Source organism: Erithacus rubecula, assembly GCF_903797595.1.
Source record: "Erithacus rubecula genome assembly, chromosome: 4".
NCBI lineage: Eukaryota > Metazoa > Chordata > Aves > Passeriformes > Muscicapidae > Erithacus > Erithacus rubecula.
The window spans coordinates 6,657,246-6,674,497 of record NC_136686.1 but is presented as its reverse complement, the minus strand read 5'-3'; the positions used below and the strand labels follow the sequence as shown (position 1 = coordinate 6,674,497).

At 44.4% G+C, this 17,252-nt stretch overlaps 1 protein-coding gene across 1 annotated transcript; it reads left to right on the top strand.

The window, feature by feature from the left end:
• Positions 1-704: 704 nt before the first annotated feature.
• Positions 705-17,239, top strand: YBX3 (Y-box binding protein 3). Its single transcript, XM_079303830.1, has 9 exons — positions 705-966; positions 4,567-4,630; positions 6,346-6,379; positions 11,115-11,204; positions 11,813-11,935; positions 13,113-13,204; positions 15,200-15,371; positions 16,369-16,469; positions 16,874-17,239. The coding sequence occupies exons 1-8, from the start codon at positions 762-764 to the stop codon at positions 16,432-16,434; spliced, it is 846 nt and encodes a 281-aa protein (XP_079159956.1). The 5' UTR covers positions 705-761; the 3' UTR covers positions 16,435-16,469; positions 16,874-17,239.
• Positions 17,240-17,252: the final 13 nt, after the last annotated feature.

Below are 17,252 nucleotides of genomic sequence, written 5' to 3'. Positions count from 1 at the left end.
GCGCGCCCCGCGCACTCTCCCTCCAGCGCCCCTCAGGGACCGCGCGGGGCCGCGCACGCAGACAGACACACGGACACAGACACGCAAAGCTGTGCGCACCTCTGGCCATGTGTGTCCGCACTGACAGGCACGGACAAGCGGCCGGACAGCCCACCCACGCCGCGCAATGCCATGTTCCCGAATTTAAGGGATATGCCCTGAGCTGGGACTCACAAGGATCGAGTTCAATTGCCGGCTCTGCGCAAGACCGTCCCAGCGCTCGCACCCTGTGCCTGACAGCATTATCCAAAGGCTCCTGGAGCTTTGGCAGCCTTGGGGTCGTGACCTTTCCCTGGGGAGTCTATTCAGTGCCCCACCACCCCCTGGGAGAAGAAACTTTTCCTGATATCCACCCTAACCCTCCCTAATACAGCTCCAACCATTCCCTGGGTGCCGTCCCTGTCACACAGAGCAGAGATTCGAGCCTGTCCCTCCGCTTCCCCTCACGAAGAAGCTACAGATTGTGTGCGATGAGTTGTATATTGTAGATTCTTTCATCCGTGCCGTGCCGTGCCGTGCTGTGCCGTGCCGCGCCGCGCCGCGCCGTCACGGGACGCGCACCCGACACCTCCCTCTGGCTGCCGGCGCGGCCCCTTTAAATGCTAATGAGACGGCGCGCGTGCCGTGCCGGCCCCCGCTGACTGTGTTAAAACTTCGGCGGGGCCATTTTGGGGGCAGTAAGACCGAGCGCGGCCGAGCACCCAACACCTCCGCCCGGCACCATGAGCGAGGCGCCGGAGACCAGCGCCGCCAGCCCCGCGCCCGCCGCGCCGCCCGTCCCGGCCGCGGCTGCCGCGCCGCCCGCGCCCGCCGCCCCGGACGCCGCTCCTAAGAGCGCCGCCGCGCCGGGTGCGGCTGTTGCTGAGGCGGCCCCCGCTGCCGCCGCTGCTACAACCGCGGCGGCCGAGTCGGCGAAGAAAGTGCTGGGTGAGTAGCGGACCCCGCTCCCAACTTGGCGGCGCACCTGCAGCGGGGCAGGGAGGGGGTCCGCCCGCCGCCCGGCGCGCTGCCCCCCCCGCGGTGAGTCAGGCCGGGCCGCCGCCGCCTCCGCCCGCGCGGGCCGGGGCCGGGGGAGCCGCGCGGCGCCGGCCGTGACGCGCTGGGAGCTGTGCGGGAGCCCGGAGCGCCTCATCGCTGTGCGGGAGCCCGGAGCGCCTCATCGCTGTGCGGGAGCCCGGAGCGCCTCATCGCTGTGCGGGACAGCGAGCGCGGCGCGGCTCAGCCTCTTCCCGGCACCTGCCGGCGGCGTCTGCCCCGGGAAGGGCTGCTGGAAACCCTGTGTGCCTCTCCTTGGTGTTAAAGTCTTGGCGCAACTTTTCTGTCCGTGAAGAATGCTGCTTTAGTAATCCTTCCAGGTTTAGTGGGTTTTGTTTGTTTTGAGGTTTTTTCGGAGGGGCGGGGTTTAGTTTCTACTTTACTATCAGTAAAAAGGCAAACAAAATGTCATGGTACCGTGTCTGCTCAAGCCCGGTGCATACAAGTGTGACTCCTTCTTATTGTGATTAAATAGGATCAACCTGTTGAAAAGACCAGGATTTCAATCTGCAGGCTGCTGCCGATAGGGGTGTACTGTTTCTAACTGTGTAACTTCCGAGGGTTTGATAAAAGCAAAGTTTAAGCTGACTTACAGTGTAGAGTCCCAAATTTCCTTAAGGATACACAGGACCTTCTCTTCAGAAGGGGAAGATTGAGGGCTTGCTGCATGAGAGAAACGCCAGCTAAAGGATTTCTCTGGCGTGGAATTAGGAAGAATTCTAGTAAAACAGAAATTGGATGCACAGCTTGTGTGATTCTTTCTTTTTCCCCATTAGCTCATTTGTCAGTAATTAGTACACAGGAATCAGCACATCTGTATCTGCTGGCATATCTGGCTGCCTCTTACCTGAATGTGGCTTGTTCCATTCCTGGTAATGTTTTTACCTTGTTCACCTTTTCCTGTTGCTTGGAGAGAAGGGATGGAGAGAAGTGAAGGTAGAAGTGTCTTTCCTGAACTAGCAGGAAAATGAAAACCACTGTGGTGATAGTTTTGCAAATTGGCCGTATTGCTAGGCAAGCTTTTTATTAGGAATTGTGAGAAAATTGCTAATTGAAAATGGTCTTAATGTTCAAATTCACCTCAAAGGTCCCTGTTAATGGTCACTCATGTAGTTATGTTCACTTAAGCCTTTTTTTTACACAGATCCCATTAGAAGCAAATGCTTGCTCGGGGCTTCTAAATGTCTGACTTCTAGGAATATGGGTAAAGGTTACTCAACTTTCTCTTTTCTCCTGGTCACAGGAAGCTTTGGCTCTCCTTGTTGAAAGGCTATTTTGTCATGGTAGGAGTGGCTGATGATTGTTTCCTCTGATAGCATCAGAGAACAGCATCTTGTAGAAATATGTGGGCTTCCACTTGCTGGTGGGATGTACGTCAGCACATCTACTGCCTTCTGTGACTCATCAGTTTAACTAGTTACTGTGTTTTCCTCTGGGCTTGTCCTCCTCCTGGCCAGACTTCCCTGCTCACCCTTACCAGTGACAGTGCCATGGATGTTCAGTGCCACACTGTTACCCGAGTTTTGGCCCACGGTGATACTTAGGGGAGATTGTAAACGTCTGCAGGGAATAGTATGTCTCTAGCACACTCTGTTAGGGGGAATGTATTGGAGTATCCTCCCTGGAACAATGTTGTTTTTAAACTGTGTGCATACTCCTCCACTTAGCAGCAGCCAGCTGGCCACAGAATGAGTTTTGACTGCCTCTGCTTCTTCAGCCTCTTAAGCCCTCTGAGGGTTTTTGTCATACTTCCTAGGCTTCTTCCTAATCTGGTTCAAGTAGGCTAGCAGATTCCAAAGCTGTTTTGCAGGGGAGGGAAAGGATGGTGTTGAGGGAAGCAGTGGTAGTGGCAGTGTTTCTCAGAACAGGCTGCAACCTGCAGGTACTGTTGGCACTCTTTCTGTGTTTCCCCCATTCCCTCCTGTTGACTTGTGTGAGTGCAGGGAGCTCTCGTAGCCCATGCCATTGTGGTAGCAGGAAGTGTCTGTATGTAGTGATGTCCTTATAGAACTAAAAGCACAGCTATAAAAAGTAGTGCTGAACACTGTTTACTGAACCAGTGTTGGACACTGAAACAATGTTTTCCTGTTCCAGTAAACAAGAATTCTTGGGAATGTATGTTGTACTAGGCAGAGTCCCTTTTTTCTAGGTAGTATCTCAGTCATGTTAAGACTTTGCTGCTTCTAAATAAGAACATTTTCTACTAAAAAGTGTATTAAAGAATACCAAAAACTTCCCTTGAGAAAGGGCCTGTTATTGGTAGTAATAACAGTAGCAGTGCTACAGTGCACTGCTGCTGTCAGACATTATTACTTGAGGGGTGTATGAGAATGGCAAGACTCCATGAGACCAAATGTCTGGCTGACTCTGTCATCTCCCTGTGAATATTTCAAAAAGAATACAGGTGTGGAGTAGATGAAGGTACCAATTTTACAGTGTGTTCTTGCCTCTAGCAGAATGGCTTGGACTTCTAAACTAGAGATTCTCTCATCTGTTTCCTTTTAATTGCCTCTTGGGTTCCTACCACCCCCAAAACATGTATGCAAGCAGTTGTCTGTAGGTGATTAGACCATTTTCAAGTACTGCCACAGGTTGCTAGTAGTTGTAATCAATCTGTGTTAACAAGTAACAGCTCTTAAGTTATAGAGTCTAAAACTCTCCTTTTACTAGATGTTTGAAAAGTACAACTTTGTGGTGTCCATCTGGTTGCTGTGAGGTAAGGAGAGGTTGAACTGCCTCCATCACTGTCGAGTTCCTCCTACACATTCCTGTAAGTTGGAGAAACAGGTTTTGCCAGGTCCTATAAGACACTGCAGTGTGGCTTCTAAGTAGGTGCTATTTTACTTTTCTGACAGGAGCTTGCCTTGATCCTAAAAGTCACGGAATATGAAGTTGAGTCACTTTGTAACGAAGCAATCAGATTATCTTAGTAGTAGGAGTACTGAAAAAAAAAAGTCACATGGAATCTTACTTGGTTACTGTGATACTGACAGTACAAAGAGTTTTTCCAGAATAAGGATGTACTGCCTTTGCACTTAAGAGGGTTGCACAGTACTTGATACTGCTTCTTTGGGCAGTTCTGGTTTCCAAGGAAGAAGGAAGGATAACTGTAAGTGAAAGAGAGGAATTTTAAACTGCTTTCTTGAGCTATGTTTCACATCTAGCTACTAACCTAAAGAGAACTGATGAATGGCAGTGGGATTTTTAGCTTTACTGCCCATTTCTGGGATAAGAAATAAAAAAAGTAATGGATGATCAATTCTGAAAATAGAGCTAGGTTTTGTGCTGTATGGTAAAGCCTTGGCTGAAGAACAGTGCGTTAAAGCACTACATCTTGTTCCTGCATTAGAATGAACTGGGAGATGAAGGCACACTGAGTGTTAAGGGAGCAGAGTAAGTCTGGTTGCAACTTCATATGCAACTGTAGAAGTATTTATATACATGATTGTACTTTGTTATATTTTAGATTAACTTCTTTAATTTTCTTTCCAGCCACCAAAGTTCTTGGCACAGTGAAGTGGTTCAATGTCAGAAATGGATATGGCTTTATCAACAGGTATGTTTAAATTCTGATAGTTGTATTTATGCTGTACTAAGACTTGTAGTACACATGATAGGCCATGTGTTACTAATTGCAACAGAGACCTCAGGACCTGACTACAAGTTCATGAAGTTGATACCTTAGGCCAGGCACTCAGCAAACTCTTTCTTAAATGCCTCAGCCTGCAATCAAAGGTTATGTGTATGGAGAGGGAACAACAATGGTCAAACTCACAACAGTTTCTCATTCTACTACTTCTATTACACTCTTAATGAGCTGCATATTCTTTACTGACTGCCTGGCTTTTTTTGAAGGCCTGAGAAAGGTAGGAGGGTGAGGGGAAATACTTTTGGGTAGACTTCAAGTGTTAACTGCTTGGTGAGTATACCTCCTGTGGGTACTCATAGAGATTCTCTAAAAGTATCTCACTGAAAATACATGTCAGGCCTGGGTTTCATGGAAATTCTTTGTATCTTTTGATTTTTTTCCCTCTTCTCTGGGCACAAACAAGCATATGAATAGCATTGAGAATACAATCAGCTGTAGGTGAGATTGAGCATACTGCAACCTTAGGTGTAGAAGATCCATGCTTCCAATTTATAGGAGGAAACTCTGGCTTTTAAGGCTGAGATATCTTTGGGGTTGAGGGGCTTGAATGTCTTGTGTGATTTTTTTTTTTTTTTTTTTAAGAATGAAACTGCTGCATGCTGAACACCTGTCTTCCAAAAAACATACCTGACAAATTATTTCACTCTGCAAGTCCTTGAGCTCTAACACATGAGGTAGATTTGGGTTAGTTAGACAATCCAGAAAGGGGTAGAAGACCCCATATCCATGGATCTGAAGCCAGTGGTGGTGTGGTATTAATCTCAGTCTCTGGAGGTTATTATCCAGTGTTACATAAGCTTAGAAGAAAAGTTTTAAGTAGGAAGTCCTCTCAAAATCTGTAATAGTAGTTGGTGTAAGAGCCTTCACCTGGTTATGGGGTAATAACTTGTTAGCTTTCTTCCTAATGTGAAGTCAAATGTTGCTTCAATCCAGGACAACAAATTTGGGATTATGCATTATATTCACAAACTCTTTGACCCACCTGTTGTGTTTGCTGAGAAGGAATTGAGTGAACAGATGGCAGGGCTTAGGCTCTTTTTTATTGTATGGGAACACAGATTCAGGGTCTCAGACTTATCTTTGTGTTTTGCATGTGGAAGCCTGTCTGGCCTAATCCAGAAAACCTCATGTTCATGTCTGGGTCCTCCTCCTTTGGACTCTCCTAACACCTCTTGTGCCTGGTTGCTTTGAGTTTCACTGAAAGGAGATCTCTCTTAACAGCTGTGGCCAGTCCTGATGATAGTCTTGTTTGACCTCTGGGGTAACAGCTCAGGTTGCAGTCCCTCTGGAAGTGTTTTTGGGGAGTTAGAGTAGTGAAAAACAAGCAGTCCAGTCATCAACTCTGCCCTGCATAAAAAGAAAACACTGAATGTTTGCCAGAAGATTAGAGAACCTCCCCTGTCCTCTCACGCATTTGAAGGCCCAGGAGTCCTTTCTGTTCTCAAGCAAAATGACCATAGGAGTTCAGAGCAGGGTTTTGGTAGCATAGGCTTAGACAGAATGTATGGAATTCAGGGCATGTGCTACAGGCTGAGAGAAGGAGGGTTTCACTTGAAAAGCTAGGAATTTGTAGTTAAGTGTATTTAGTCTAAACTCTTATGACTTCCACTTTCTTTTCACAGAAATGATACCAAAGAAGATGTGTTTGTTCATCAGGTAAGACAGCAATAATTGTGCTTAGAGATGTGTGCTATGATAGGTTTCTAATGCAGCTTCCTGCAACAGCTACCCACCCTTCTCCTGGCTTCTCCTGAGAATATTTTCTGCAGATAACTTGAGTGGATGTGTATTTTGAAATTTTCAGGGAGAAATATTAGGTTGTTTTCCTTCCCTATGAAGGCCTAGGTATTTTAACCCTTTTTAACCTTTTTTGTCTACTGTAATTTGAACACTAAAGGGTTTTTTTTTTTTGGTGTAGTGGTCTCCCTTTGAGATGACTCCTCTGTGAAACCTTGCTGCTGTTGTCTGTCCTTCTCCTTATTTCCTCATGCTCCTTGTGTCTATTGTTTTTTTCTTACCCTCTTCACTTGCAGGTCTGTTCTGTCTGCCCTCCCTGGTATTGAAGAGAAAGTGATCTAGTCTGGCTCTTGACCAGCCTGGGTTGCCATCAGCTGTTTCTGCATGAGGCAGCTGCTCTTAGGCAGAAGAGGAGGGAGGCTGTGTGCCAAGTGTGCCCAAGCAGAGAGAGCTTGCCCAGAGGCTTGTTATTGGTTAACTCTCCTTGAGCTGTCAGGAGGCTGTTCTAAGTTTATACTGTGACTCTCAGGTTGCAGACAAATAATGGCAGGACAGAGGATGCTGTCTCCACGCTGATGTCAACTCATAAGTTGGCTTAGATCTGGTTTTGCATCATTCACCAGAAACTGCAGGCTTGCCCCTAGAGTTTGTCACATAAAATGTCTGTAGGCTCATGTCATCTTAGAAAGCATGAACTTTCTCTGTGATGTAAGTGACAGTATTTCTATCAAATGAAACCAGGAAGTTTGTTCCCAGAGCTGGTCACTGTGGATGAGGATGTGTGCATATATCCTTAGCTGATGAGTCAACACTGAGAGTTAGTTTAGTTCTTGTGTCTTGATGACTAACTAGTGGTAACTGTGGTAACAGTGGTAACTATTTCTCTGGGTCATAGGGTGTACACCCCTTATCTGAACCTGGCTGAAGCTAGAACAGGATAAATCTAGTGCCTGTTATGAGAGAAAGTGACGTTGGGAAGTGTGCACAGTACACATTCCTGGTTCAGCTGGTGGGCTTGAGAACAAGAACTGTCAATGCATATACTTATTTTTGATGGTGATTTTCCTTCCTTAGCAGCCTGTGCTGTGGGCATGCTGACCCATCTGTGGTCAGATGGGATTGTGTCCAGAGGAGGGTGGGAACAGTTCTGGAAGAGGAAGATGTTTTGTATAGACAGTGCTGCCTTAAAGACAAATGAGGTTTCCTTGGTACTTGAGACAATATCCTGGAAAATGGCTGTTGTGCTGATGACAAATAACATGGATCTGTTCTGCTTGGGAAGGCTGCCAGCTGAGACCCCAACAGAAAGCTAGTGTTATCTGTGTTCTATGATTCACCTGTGGAGAAGATTATTCCCCTAAGTGTGAACTGGTATGTGTGTGGAGAGGGCTGGGCACTTCCCATCTCCTGTGGCTGAAGAAGTCTTTTTGGGGTGAACAAAACTGGCTTTGTTTCAGAAATACCACATCATGTGCAGGCCTGCATCGGATTAACCTTCTTGGCAGGCTGAGCATGGCAGAGTAGATGCTTCTAGTGCTGCTCTGACTTGGCAGCAGTCAGATGTTCCTCATCCTCTACACGGATGTGCTCAGTCCCAGAGCCTGGGACTTCTGGCCAGAGCTCCTGATGGGGCCTACGAGGGAGGCAAATCCATGCTGTGAGCAAACATCCTGCTTCAAGCTTCCTGTGCACTGATAGTGCCTGCTCTGCCCCTCCCTCGTGCCTGGGAGGGGCTGGATTACACTCCTAATCCCTTCAGAATAAGGCTGACCTAGTTGAATAGATACAGCTTCTCCCTGCCTCCCCTGCATGCATCCGCACGGGGAGGGCACAGGCCGATCCCATGATTGAAATGGGGGTTAGTGCTTGGTGTCTGGCTATTGGATGCTATTTATAACTAGTACAGATTAAAATGCTTTTCTTTTTAGGGCATGCATGGCTTGCTTTGAGTTAACCCTTTGTCTTGCAGGGGCCCCAGGCAGTGTTTTTGGGAAAGGCAGTTCTTCATCTTGCATCCCTGTCTGGTTGGTTGGTGCAAGGTGCTGTCCAGGGCGTTGTGTCAGTCAGCTACAGGTGCTGTGAGCAGAAGGGATCCATCTGCCTCATGGGCTGCAGTATGTCTTGCAATTTAACAACTGGAAAAGTGTCAGCAGCCAGAGCAGTTACATTTAATTAGGTGGAGTTTAAATCAGCAAGCTGTGAGGAGGAGTTAATCTCTTTCTGTTCACTTAACTGGATTGTGTTGATCATGCACAGCCTGAAGTACCTGCACCAGGAATCTGTGTAACAAATTTTGGCTGTTACTGGACAATGCTGGATGTGCTGATTATGTCATGGTTTGAGCATATGGAAAGAACTCTTTCAAACAAGAACCTGAACTAGCTCAGGAGGCTCTTCTGGCTCCTTGTTCATCAGTGCTCCCCATGGGAAAGTAAAGGTTTTGTTGTTGAGTGTTGTCTGTTAATATGAAACATCTGTCTTCTGAATCAGAAGCTGGAGCCTGCAGGATGCTGGTAAACAGTAACAGGGAGAACAATGCTCTGTCCCCTCTGGATGCACAGAGTAAAAGTCTTTTCATCAAGATTAGAGTTTAGGCTTGTTAGAGGCTTATTTCAGCGATGTTTATCTGCAGCTGAAGTAGTAAAGTTGTATAGTTTCTGCTTGGATTTCTAGGATTTACTCTAAGTTGTCATGATTGCCTTTATAAAACAAGTCCAGCCTACTGCAGCCTTTACCTCCTGTTGACAATTGCAGATCTGGATTCTTGAAGTTTCTGCCCATAAAGCTAGGGACAGAACATGTGGAATACTGTTGCTTTTATCTTCCATTATGCTTTTTGAAGCATATTTGAGGAGCTTCATCAATCTTAAGTGTGCTCTCTGCTGAAAGGAAATTTGTTAGTCCTTCCTTCTTCTGCACTTCCAGGGAAAGGGGTTTGAAATACAGCTTATTGACATCTGTCACATGCAAAGCAAAAATCTTACAAATTTTAGTTGTTTCAGTACAAATAGTACTAAGTCATTAACTTTGCCTCACATTAAGGGTTTTAGTACTAGTATGCATGGAAAAGCAAACACTTCTATCTAATTTTTAGAAATGAGACAGTTTCACTAAAAGATCAGCAGAAAGTAAACAGTTGTTTGAGATAATTGTGGAGTCTCTGCTTACTAAAGTAATTCCCAGAAAAATTGACTTGAATCCTGCTTCTGTTTTAAAAACTCCAAACCTCTTGGGATGTCTTTGCTTTGATAGTAATGAGTATATACACTCTTGTATCCTTCTGTAGGCTGTTCAGGGATGCTGCAGGACTTAGGGAAAGGTATGCCTAGAAGGACATGCTGGTCTGTTGCCTGAAACACAAAAGAGATTGTATTCAGCAACAAAGAAAATAGATTTCCTAGACTAGTCAAGATGAGCTTTAAACTGAATAAATTTTTCCTTCAGTTGGAAATATTTTGGGGCTGTTGTCAACTAAATATTGTTGCTGTGCAAAGGTAACAGCTCCAGTGATGGTCATTCTATAGTTTTTCTTGAAAAACTGTCAGCAGACAGATAGGACAACTGGCTCTTCTGTTTCTGCCCTACATCACATTTCTTAAGCTGGATTTGTGCTCTGTGTTTCCATGTGTGTTTCTCTCTGCACCTCCCTCCTTCTTGCTAACCAAAGGTTCTCACATCAGGAAACTAAATGTGAATTGGTCTTAAATAACCTAATGCAAGATAATAATCTTTCAGTAAGAAAATAGCTACTGTATTAGGCTGTACAGTGCATGTCTTGGTCTTTTCTCCCTGGCATATTTCAGTTTGTGAAGCCTTGCCTAATGAAGGCTTGTCTATCTAACAACCTTTTGTGGAGTCCTAGAAATACTCCACAGAGTATGAGCAAGGTGTTTGTAGCTGAAAATCGCTCCAAGAGGTTTGAATGTTTCCTGTGAGTCTTAGGAGGTGTACAGCTGGCTTTGATCCCAATCCATGTTGTTATTTTTATATTACAATAATAGTATTATTAGTCATAACTGGTATTGTAATACTTTGGGGTTTCTGTCCAGTAGATGGCTAAGATTGCATTTGTCTGTTCTGTACTATTCCTGTGTTAGCATAGACTCACCTAATATTCAGGGTCTCATTTACAGTGAAATAAAATGTTAACTTGTTGCACCAGAGTTACAGTAATTCTTTTCTAGTTACTATAACTTGCCATGATACCATGTAGTTAATGCTTCTACAGAAATGCTCTGGGTCTTGAGTTCTCTTTAGATGGTCTACAGCTTTCCTAATGACTTAAGGCAGGAGTTGCACTTGCTGCTAGAGCTGCTTTGGCACAGCTTGGGAGAGGTCAAACACTGAGTATGAACTCTGTTCATGCAGACATTTGTGATAATTTCCATATTCAGTATGCTGGACAGAGCAGATCCTGAGGCAGCAACTGATTTATAAACTCATAAATAGTGAGAAAAGAGGAGACCTTGAACTGAGTATTGGTGGGCTGTGAAATAAGAGACATCTGTTTATTTTAAATACTTAGTGTGGTGACTGCCCTGGTGTGTAGAGTTGGAATTGTAGCAGAGAAATACTGCCCTTCCCTCATCTGTGGGGCTATGAATATGTAAAATAATTAACATAAAATAAGATTCTTATGCATCTTCCTTTCAAGACAGCAATAAAGAAAAACAATCCACGGAAGTATCTGCGCAGCGTTGGCGATGGAGAGACTGTAGAGTTTGATGTGGTGGAGGGAGAGAAGGTGAGAGATCATGGAGCCTCAGGGTGTGGTCCAACAGAGAACTTCACCTCTGTCTCTGGTATCTCTGTCTGATGTGTTAATCACTTGGTTGGTGGCATTCATACAGCTTTTCTGGGGAAAATCTGTTTTTTAAAGGCTTCATTAAGGCATTTTTCTAGATATGTGTCCAAACTACTAGGAAACTGCATCCTTATGCTTCTAGAATCTGCAGTTGTTACTTGAGGGAACATTAGATGTCTACAGCCTGCCCAGTAATTAACTGAGGCCTTTATTGCCCTGAACAATTTTTCTGGGAGTCTGGTCACTTAATAACTGTAAGAATTGTAAGTAGAAGCATAAGGAAATGGAACATTTTTTGGGGGTTATTTTTGTCTTAGTTTCTTCTTGCTTCCTCCTCTGAATTGAGCCCATTGGATAGGAGTTCAGTATTTTAACTCATGATAATATCTCTGGGTTGAGAATAACAAACCTTCTTACCCTGTATGGGAGAAAGCAATCACTGTAGCTTGGAACTTATGCAAAAAAGCGTCTTTCCTGTTTCATCTTCTCCCTGTAGCTGGTTGTTCTTTTCTCACACTACCCTGGCAGCCTTTCCTTTGTCCTTGTAGGGTGCAGAAGCAGCTAATGTCACAGGTCCAAATGGAGTCCCCGTGGAAGGCAGCCGCTACGCTGCAGACCGGCGCCGCTATCGACGGGGCTACTTTGGCCGACGCCGGGGCCCACCTCGGAGCGTGAGTTCCATTTCCCTGGATTGCTGCTGTCACACACAATGCTGGCAGGACTCTTTCTCACCTGACTTGTCTGAGACACTTCTGATCATGCAACATAGGTCTAATAAACTTTTAAGTTATGGTGTACAAAGCATTTTCACAAAAGCAGAACAGATTGGTATTGCAAAGTGGATAAGCAGAGCTGTCATAAACTGAGAAGTGTTATTTTTTTGAATTCTGAGTCTCTGTTATACCTTGACTGCTGTCAAATATTACCTGTTCCTACTATATATCATAGTTCCTTTGAATATTTAGTTATCTGTATTAGTTTTATACATGAGAGAACATCACAGATGATTGTGGGGTTTTTAATGGTGTATTGTCATGGTGATTAAAAATGGCTGTGCAGAATGAGAATGATACCTGTTAAACTTGGGGTATACTACTAAGGGCTGTCAAGAAGCTATAGCTTTTGCATTCTACTACATCAGATGCACTTCTGTTTCTAGCTATCTTGTTAAATTCCTCTTTTTTAAGGGAAGAGTAATACACAAGGAACTATAAGTCATGTAACATTTTATAAAACAGTTATTACTAATGGGTGGCATTTAAAACACAAACAAAAATCAAACCAGGAAAAAAACACCCAAAACATGCAGCTTTATCAATTAACAACTAAAGGGGAAAGAGAACCACTGCATGTCTGAAAAATGAAAAAGACTGTAGAAAGAGTATTGGATTTGAGGTAATAGAGTTTTTCTATCTTAAAATTTCTTCTTGTTTTTGTGGGAGTTCCCTGTGGAATGGGGCTTCGTGTAGAATGTGGTCTGTGGCAAGTTTGTGTGATATCTTTAGCTTTAGCTTTCCAGAGACAGAATTATCCTGATCAATAGCTGACTCTCCATAATGTGTACCCCTTGCAGTGCATTTTGTGCAGTGAAATGCACTTGATATGCATCAGAGAGAGTGTTTCTAAGAACATTTTCTTAGTCTGTAAAGGGCAGCATTGATGGCTCTTGTTTTGTCCTCATCTTAAGTTTGCCCAAATTTAAGCCTTTTGAGAATCTGCTTCTTTTTACCCAATATTCTGGGGTTTCTGTACTGATATGTACATGCAAGCTCAAAAGAGCTTGCATGCAGGGTTATGGTTAATATACTGCCTGTCAAATACAACACTTGTGTTTTATTTTGGGAGCAGGGTGGTGAGGGAGACATGAAGGATGGAGTCACAGAAGGAGGACAACTTCAGCAAGTGCACAGGAATCCTACCTACCGTCCCCGCTACCGCAGGTCTGTACAGTTCTCTGCTCAGTTATTCAGATGCTTTTGTGTTCTGTACAGGCTTCCAAGTGTGGGAACACTTATGCAAATGGTAGGGAGAGTGAGAAGCATTTTAATTACTTGGAGAAATTTGTTTCACCTGCTTGTATGTTCAGAATCATAATGGCCCAGAAAGGGCAAAAATTCTTAGCATCCCAGTACTTCTCACAACTGAACAGCATATTGAAGTGAGCTGCAGTACTCACTTCATGTCCTCCCAGCTGAACAGTCATACTTTCCTGGACATTAATAACCCAAATCCTTGATCTGGGACCCTGCTGGGGGTGCTGGTGGGTGAAAACTGTGTGTGAGTTGGTAAATGTGGAGGTGCAGCCCAGAAAGCCACTTGTGTCCTGGGCTGCAGCAGAAGCAGCCTGGCCAGCAGGCTGAGGTGGGTGACTGCCCAGTACTTAAATGGGGCTTATAAGAAAGATAGGGATAAATTTTTTAGTAGGGCCTGTTGTGTTAGCTTGAGAGGTAATAGTTTTAAACTAAAAGATTTAGAAAAATAGAAGGAAGATTTTTTTTTTTTTTACTGTGAGTGTGGTAGAGCACTGAAACAGGTTGCCCAGAGAGGTGGTAGATGCCCCTTACAAGGTCAGGTTGGACAGGGCTCTGACCAATGTGATCTAGTTGAAGGGTGTTGGACAAATGACTTCTAAAGGTCCTTAAGAAGCTGCTTTGTCTGCCATTCATTCAATTGCCCCTCATCATATTGTCCTTGTTTACCAGGTAGGTTGTAAAGTCAAATTCTATAATTGAACTTGGAGATTAACTACGAAAATGTTATCCTCATTTTTCATGTGCATGTCTGTTCAAAAACAAAAGTAAAAGGTGAATAAAAGTGCAAGAGCAGCAACAAGCTGAATTTGATAGGAATAACAAGATTGTTCTTTATTGTAATGCTTTGGTGTTCTATGCACAGTGCATCCATCCTTTTGGAATCCAGATCTAAAACCACAAGCCTTCCACCTCTACTTTGAGCTTTTCTGTTTATGAATACTCAATTTTGCTCTTTTATGTAGGACTGTGGGAAATGGGATACTACTGATGCTTGTTGGCATCCAAGCTGAATAAATTTAATTCCTAGAAGTCTTCCTTAGTTTTGGGTAGTCAGAGATGGCACCATAGCAAGTCCAGCAACCACGTCATGTGGTTGAATCACAGGCTGAGTAACTTGTCCATGACTAATGGAAACTTGTGATTTTTCTGATGTAATTTTCCTATGAGAGGAATGATACATCCTATCAGTGCACAGTGTTTCTGTTTGAGTTCATAGGTATTGCTTTTGTTTACAGGCACTAAATCCAGGGACACTGGCACTTTTGTTAGGTTCCTTTGGAAAAGCTAAATTGGTTTTTCGGACTAGGTAGCTGTGGATTAGCTAAACTGGATTTTGGTTCTGTTCCAACAGTTTATAAATATAGTTTACACTAGAGATAAGGTGAAATGCTCCTGTATACATCAAGAACATGGATTTGATAGCCCAGTGTTAATGAGGTCCAGCTCACCTGTGATAAGTGCTTTTCCTAATTGCTTTAGAGGGGCAACATGGGGCAGAGAGAGCAGGTAGAAGTGAGGAGGATTGCAAGGACTGCATCATTAATTAGGAGTAGGACTGGGCTGGTATGTAGCCATGCCAAAGGTAACTCAGTGCGATCAGCCTGCGTGGCCACTACTGCCTTGTTTCTTCTGCTAGCCAGCAATTCAAAGGGGCTAACTGCATCTTCATTGCAGGATAGACAGCAGAATATGGTGATGTAGCTTCAGCAGTGAAGAGACACCACTTTCCTTGTCATTCACTTCCAACCATGTGCCAGCCAAACCCCAAAGGGATGGTTTGCTAGCACTCAAAACGGCTGAGGATGATACTTGGTTATGGCAGGTTTTGCTGGGTGAAAAGTTCTGTGGTTTAACCTTTCTTGGGCTTCTTTCATACTTAACACCTCTTTGTGCCCCTGCCAGAGGGCCCCCTCGCCCACGCCCTGCCCCAGCGACCGGAGAGGCTGAAAACAAGGAGAACCATCACGAGGCCAGCGCCATGGGCCAGCAGCCGCTGCGCCGTGGCTACCGGCGCCCCTACAACTACCGGCGCCGGCCGCGCCCAGCCAGCGCCCCGGCACAGGAGGGCAAAGAGGTACGGGCACCTCTCCTGGGAGCAAAGGCTGCAGGAGCTGGGGTGGCCCAGCCTGAGGAACAGAAGCTTTGGGGTGACCTCACTGTGCCCTTCCAGTGCCTGAAGGGAACAATGAGGCAAGATGGTTGCAAGGGCTTGGAGTGACAGGACAAGGGGAAATGAGTTAAAATTGAAAAAGAGTAGGTTTAGATTGGATAGGAGGAAAAAAAATTTCTCCTGTGAGGGTGGTGAGGCACTGGCAGAGGTTGCCCAGAAAAGCTGTGGTTGCTCCATCCCTGGAAGAGGTCCAGGCCAGGCTGGATGGGACTCTGAGTAACCTGGGATAGTGGAAGATGTCCCTGCCCATGGAGGAGATCTTCAAGGTCCCCTTCCAACCCAAACCATTTATGACTGTATATAGCAGAGGTTTTAAAGGGGTGAATGCCCAAGACCTTTTGCCCTGTGTGGGCTTTTAATAAATGTATTCATGTGCTGGATAAGTGTGATGGCCAGATCTGATGTGCTGGTTTCCTTGCCTGCTCCTTCTGACCCTGTTGGAGAGTAAGCATCTCAACTTTAAAGGAACTAGCAGTAGGATAGGGATTGCTTCTGGATGGTTCTTAGTTGGGGTCAGACTGTAACAACTATTTTTACAGTGGAAACAGTTGTTTTCCCACTTCCACAAACTTCAGCTCTGTATATAGCATGAGAGATAGATTTGAAAGCTCTAGATCCATTTCCTGAATATTTGAACCAGATAACTTCAGCAAACTGTTTGCAAACACAGTTTCTACTTTAATGAGGGAAGATTATCTCATTCAGTGTCTACTTTAGGTGTTCCCTTGACAGGATCTGCTGTGTCATACTCAATAATAGGAAATACACTAAAGCTTAATATTTACTGGAGATTAAGTTTTCTTGGTTGTCTTAAAACTTACATTATGCTGGCTGTACCACTGAAGAGAGGAAGGGTGTGGAGGTCAGCCTTTGCCTATAATAAGAGTTTGTTGTGTCTCAGACAAAGGCAACTGAAACACCTGCTGAAAATCCTGCTCCAGTGACAGAGCAAAGTGGTGCTGAGTAATGTCCGGCTCCCCAGGCACTTCTACCATCGCTCAGGTAAGGAATATGGACAGTTCCTGTTTTCCAGTGCAGGCAGAGTGTCTGCTTATAGGATTCTGGCCACATCTCCTTCTGTATGGTTTGGTATTTGTGATAGGTTCTGAGAGAGCTGTAGAGACAAACCAAGATGCTACTTTTCTCTTCTTTCTCCCCTCTGCCTCTGTATTTGTCACAAAGTAAGTTTTGCTTTATAATTGATTTATTTTTTTCCAGGAAGCTTTCTGGTCTGTGTAGTAATAGCATCTGCTGATGAGTTATTTTATTTTGGGAAGATCCTGATTATGGACATGAGCCAGTTGTGCTTATCCTGCTTGTTATGGCTCTTTTCATTTGACACCTCGTCTATTTATCAAGAAAATGAAATTTAAACTGCTTTTTTTAAACATTTGACTCTTCAACAGGTGTCCTAAAGTACAGCTCAAAAGTAACACCAAAGAAACACACAAGCAATAAATTGTCAACAGTGATGACTAAAGCAAAGATTTGAAATACCAAAATGTAAAAGAAAATTTACCAGCAGCTGAGATCCAGGGAACGCCTACAAGATAGATGCATGAAGAGAGAAAGAGAGCGAGATTCAGAAAGAATAACCTCCCTAGTTTCAACAGCAACTGTGGGGCTTTTTGGTTTTTGAGTTTTTTTCCCTAGAATTTCACTGTTTTGCTAGTATTGAATTTTTTTCAATTTTTCTTTTGGTATCAAACTGAAAAGGGAAAAAAAAACCAACCAAAGAACTAAAGTTGAAATAAAATGCTTTTTTTATTGGATGCTGGTGCTAAA

Excerpts from the sequence above, each read along its gene's own strand:
- YBX3 (XM_079303830.1), top strand. The coding sequence starts at position 762 with ATGAGCGAGGCGCCGGAGACCAGCGCCGCCAGCCCCGCGCCCGCCGCG. Across the intron at positions 967-4,566 it reads GTCGGCGAAGAAAGTGCTGG|CCACCAAAGTTCTTGGCACA; the intron begins GTGAGTAGCGGA and ends TTTTCTTTCCAG. Across the intron at positions 4,631-6,345 it reads GGATATGGCTTTATCAACAG|AAATGATACCAAAGAAGATG; the intron begins GTATGTTTAAAT and ends TTCTTTTCACAG.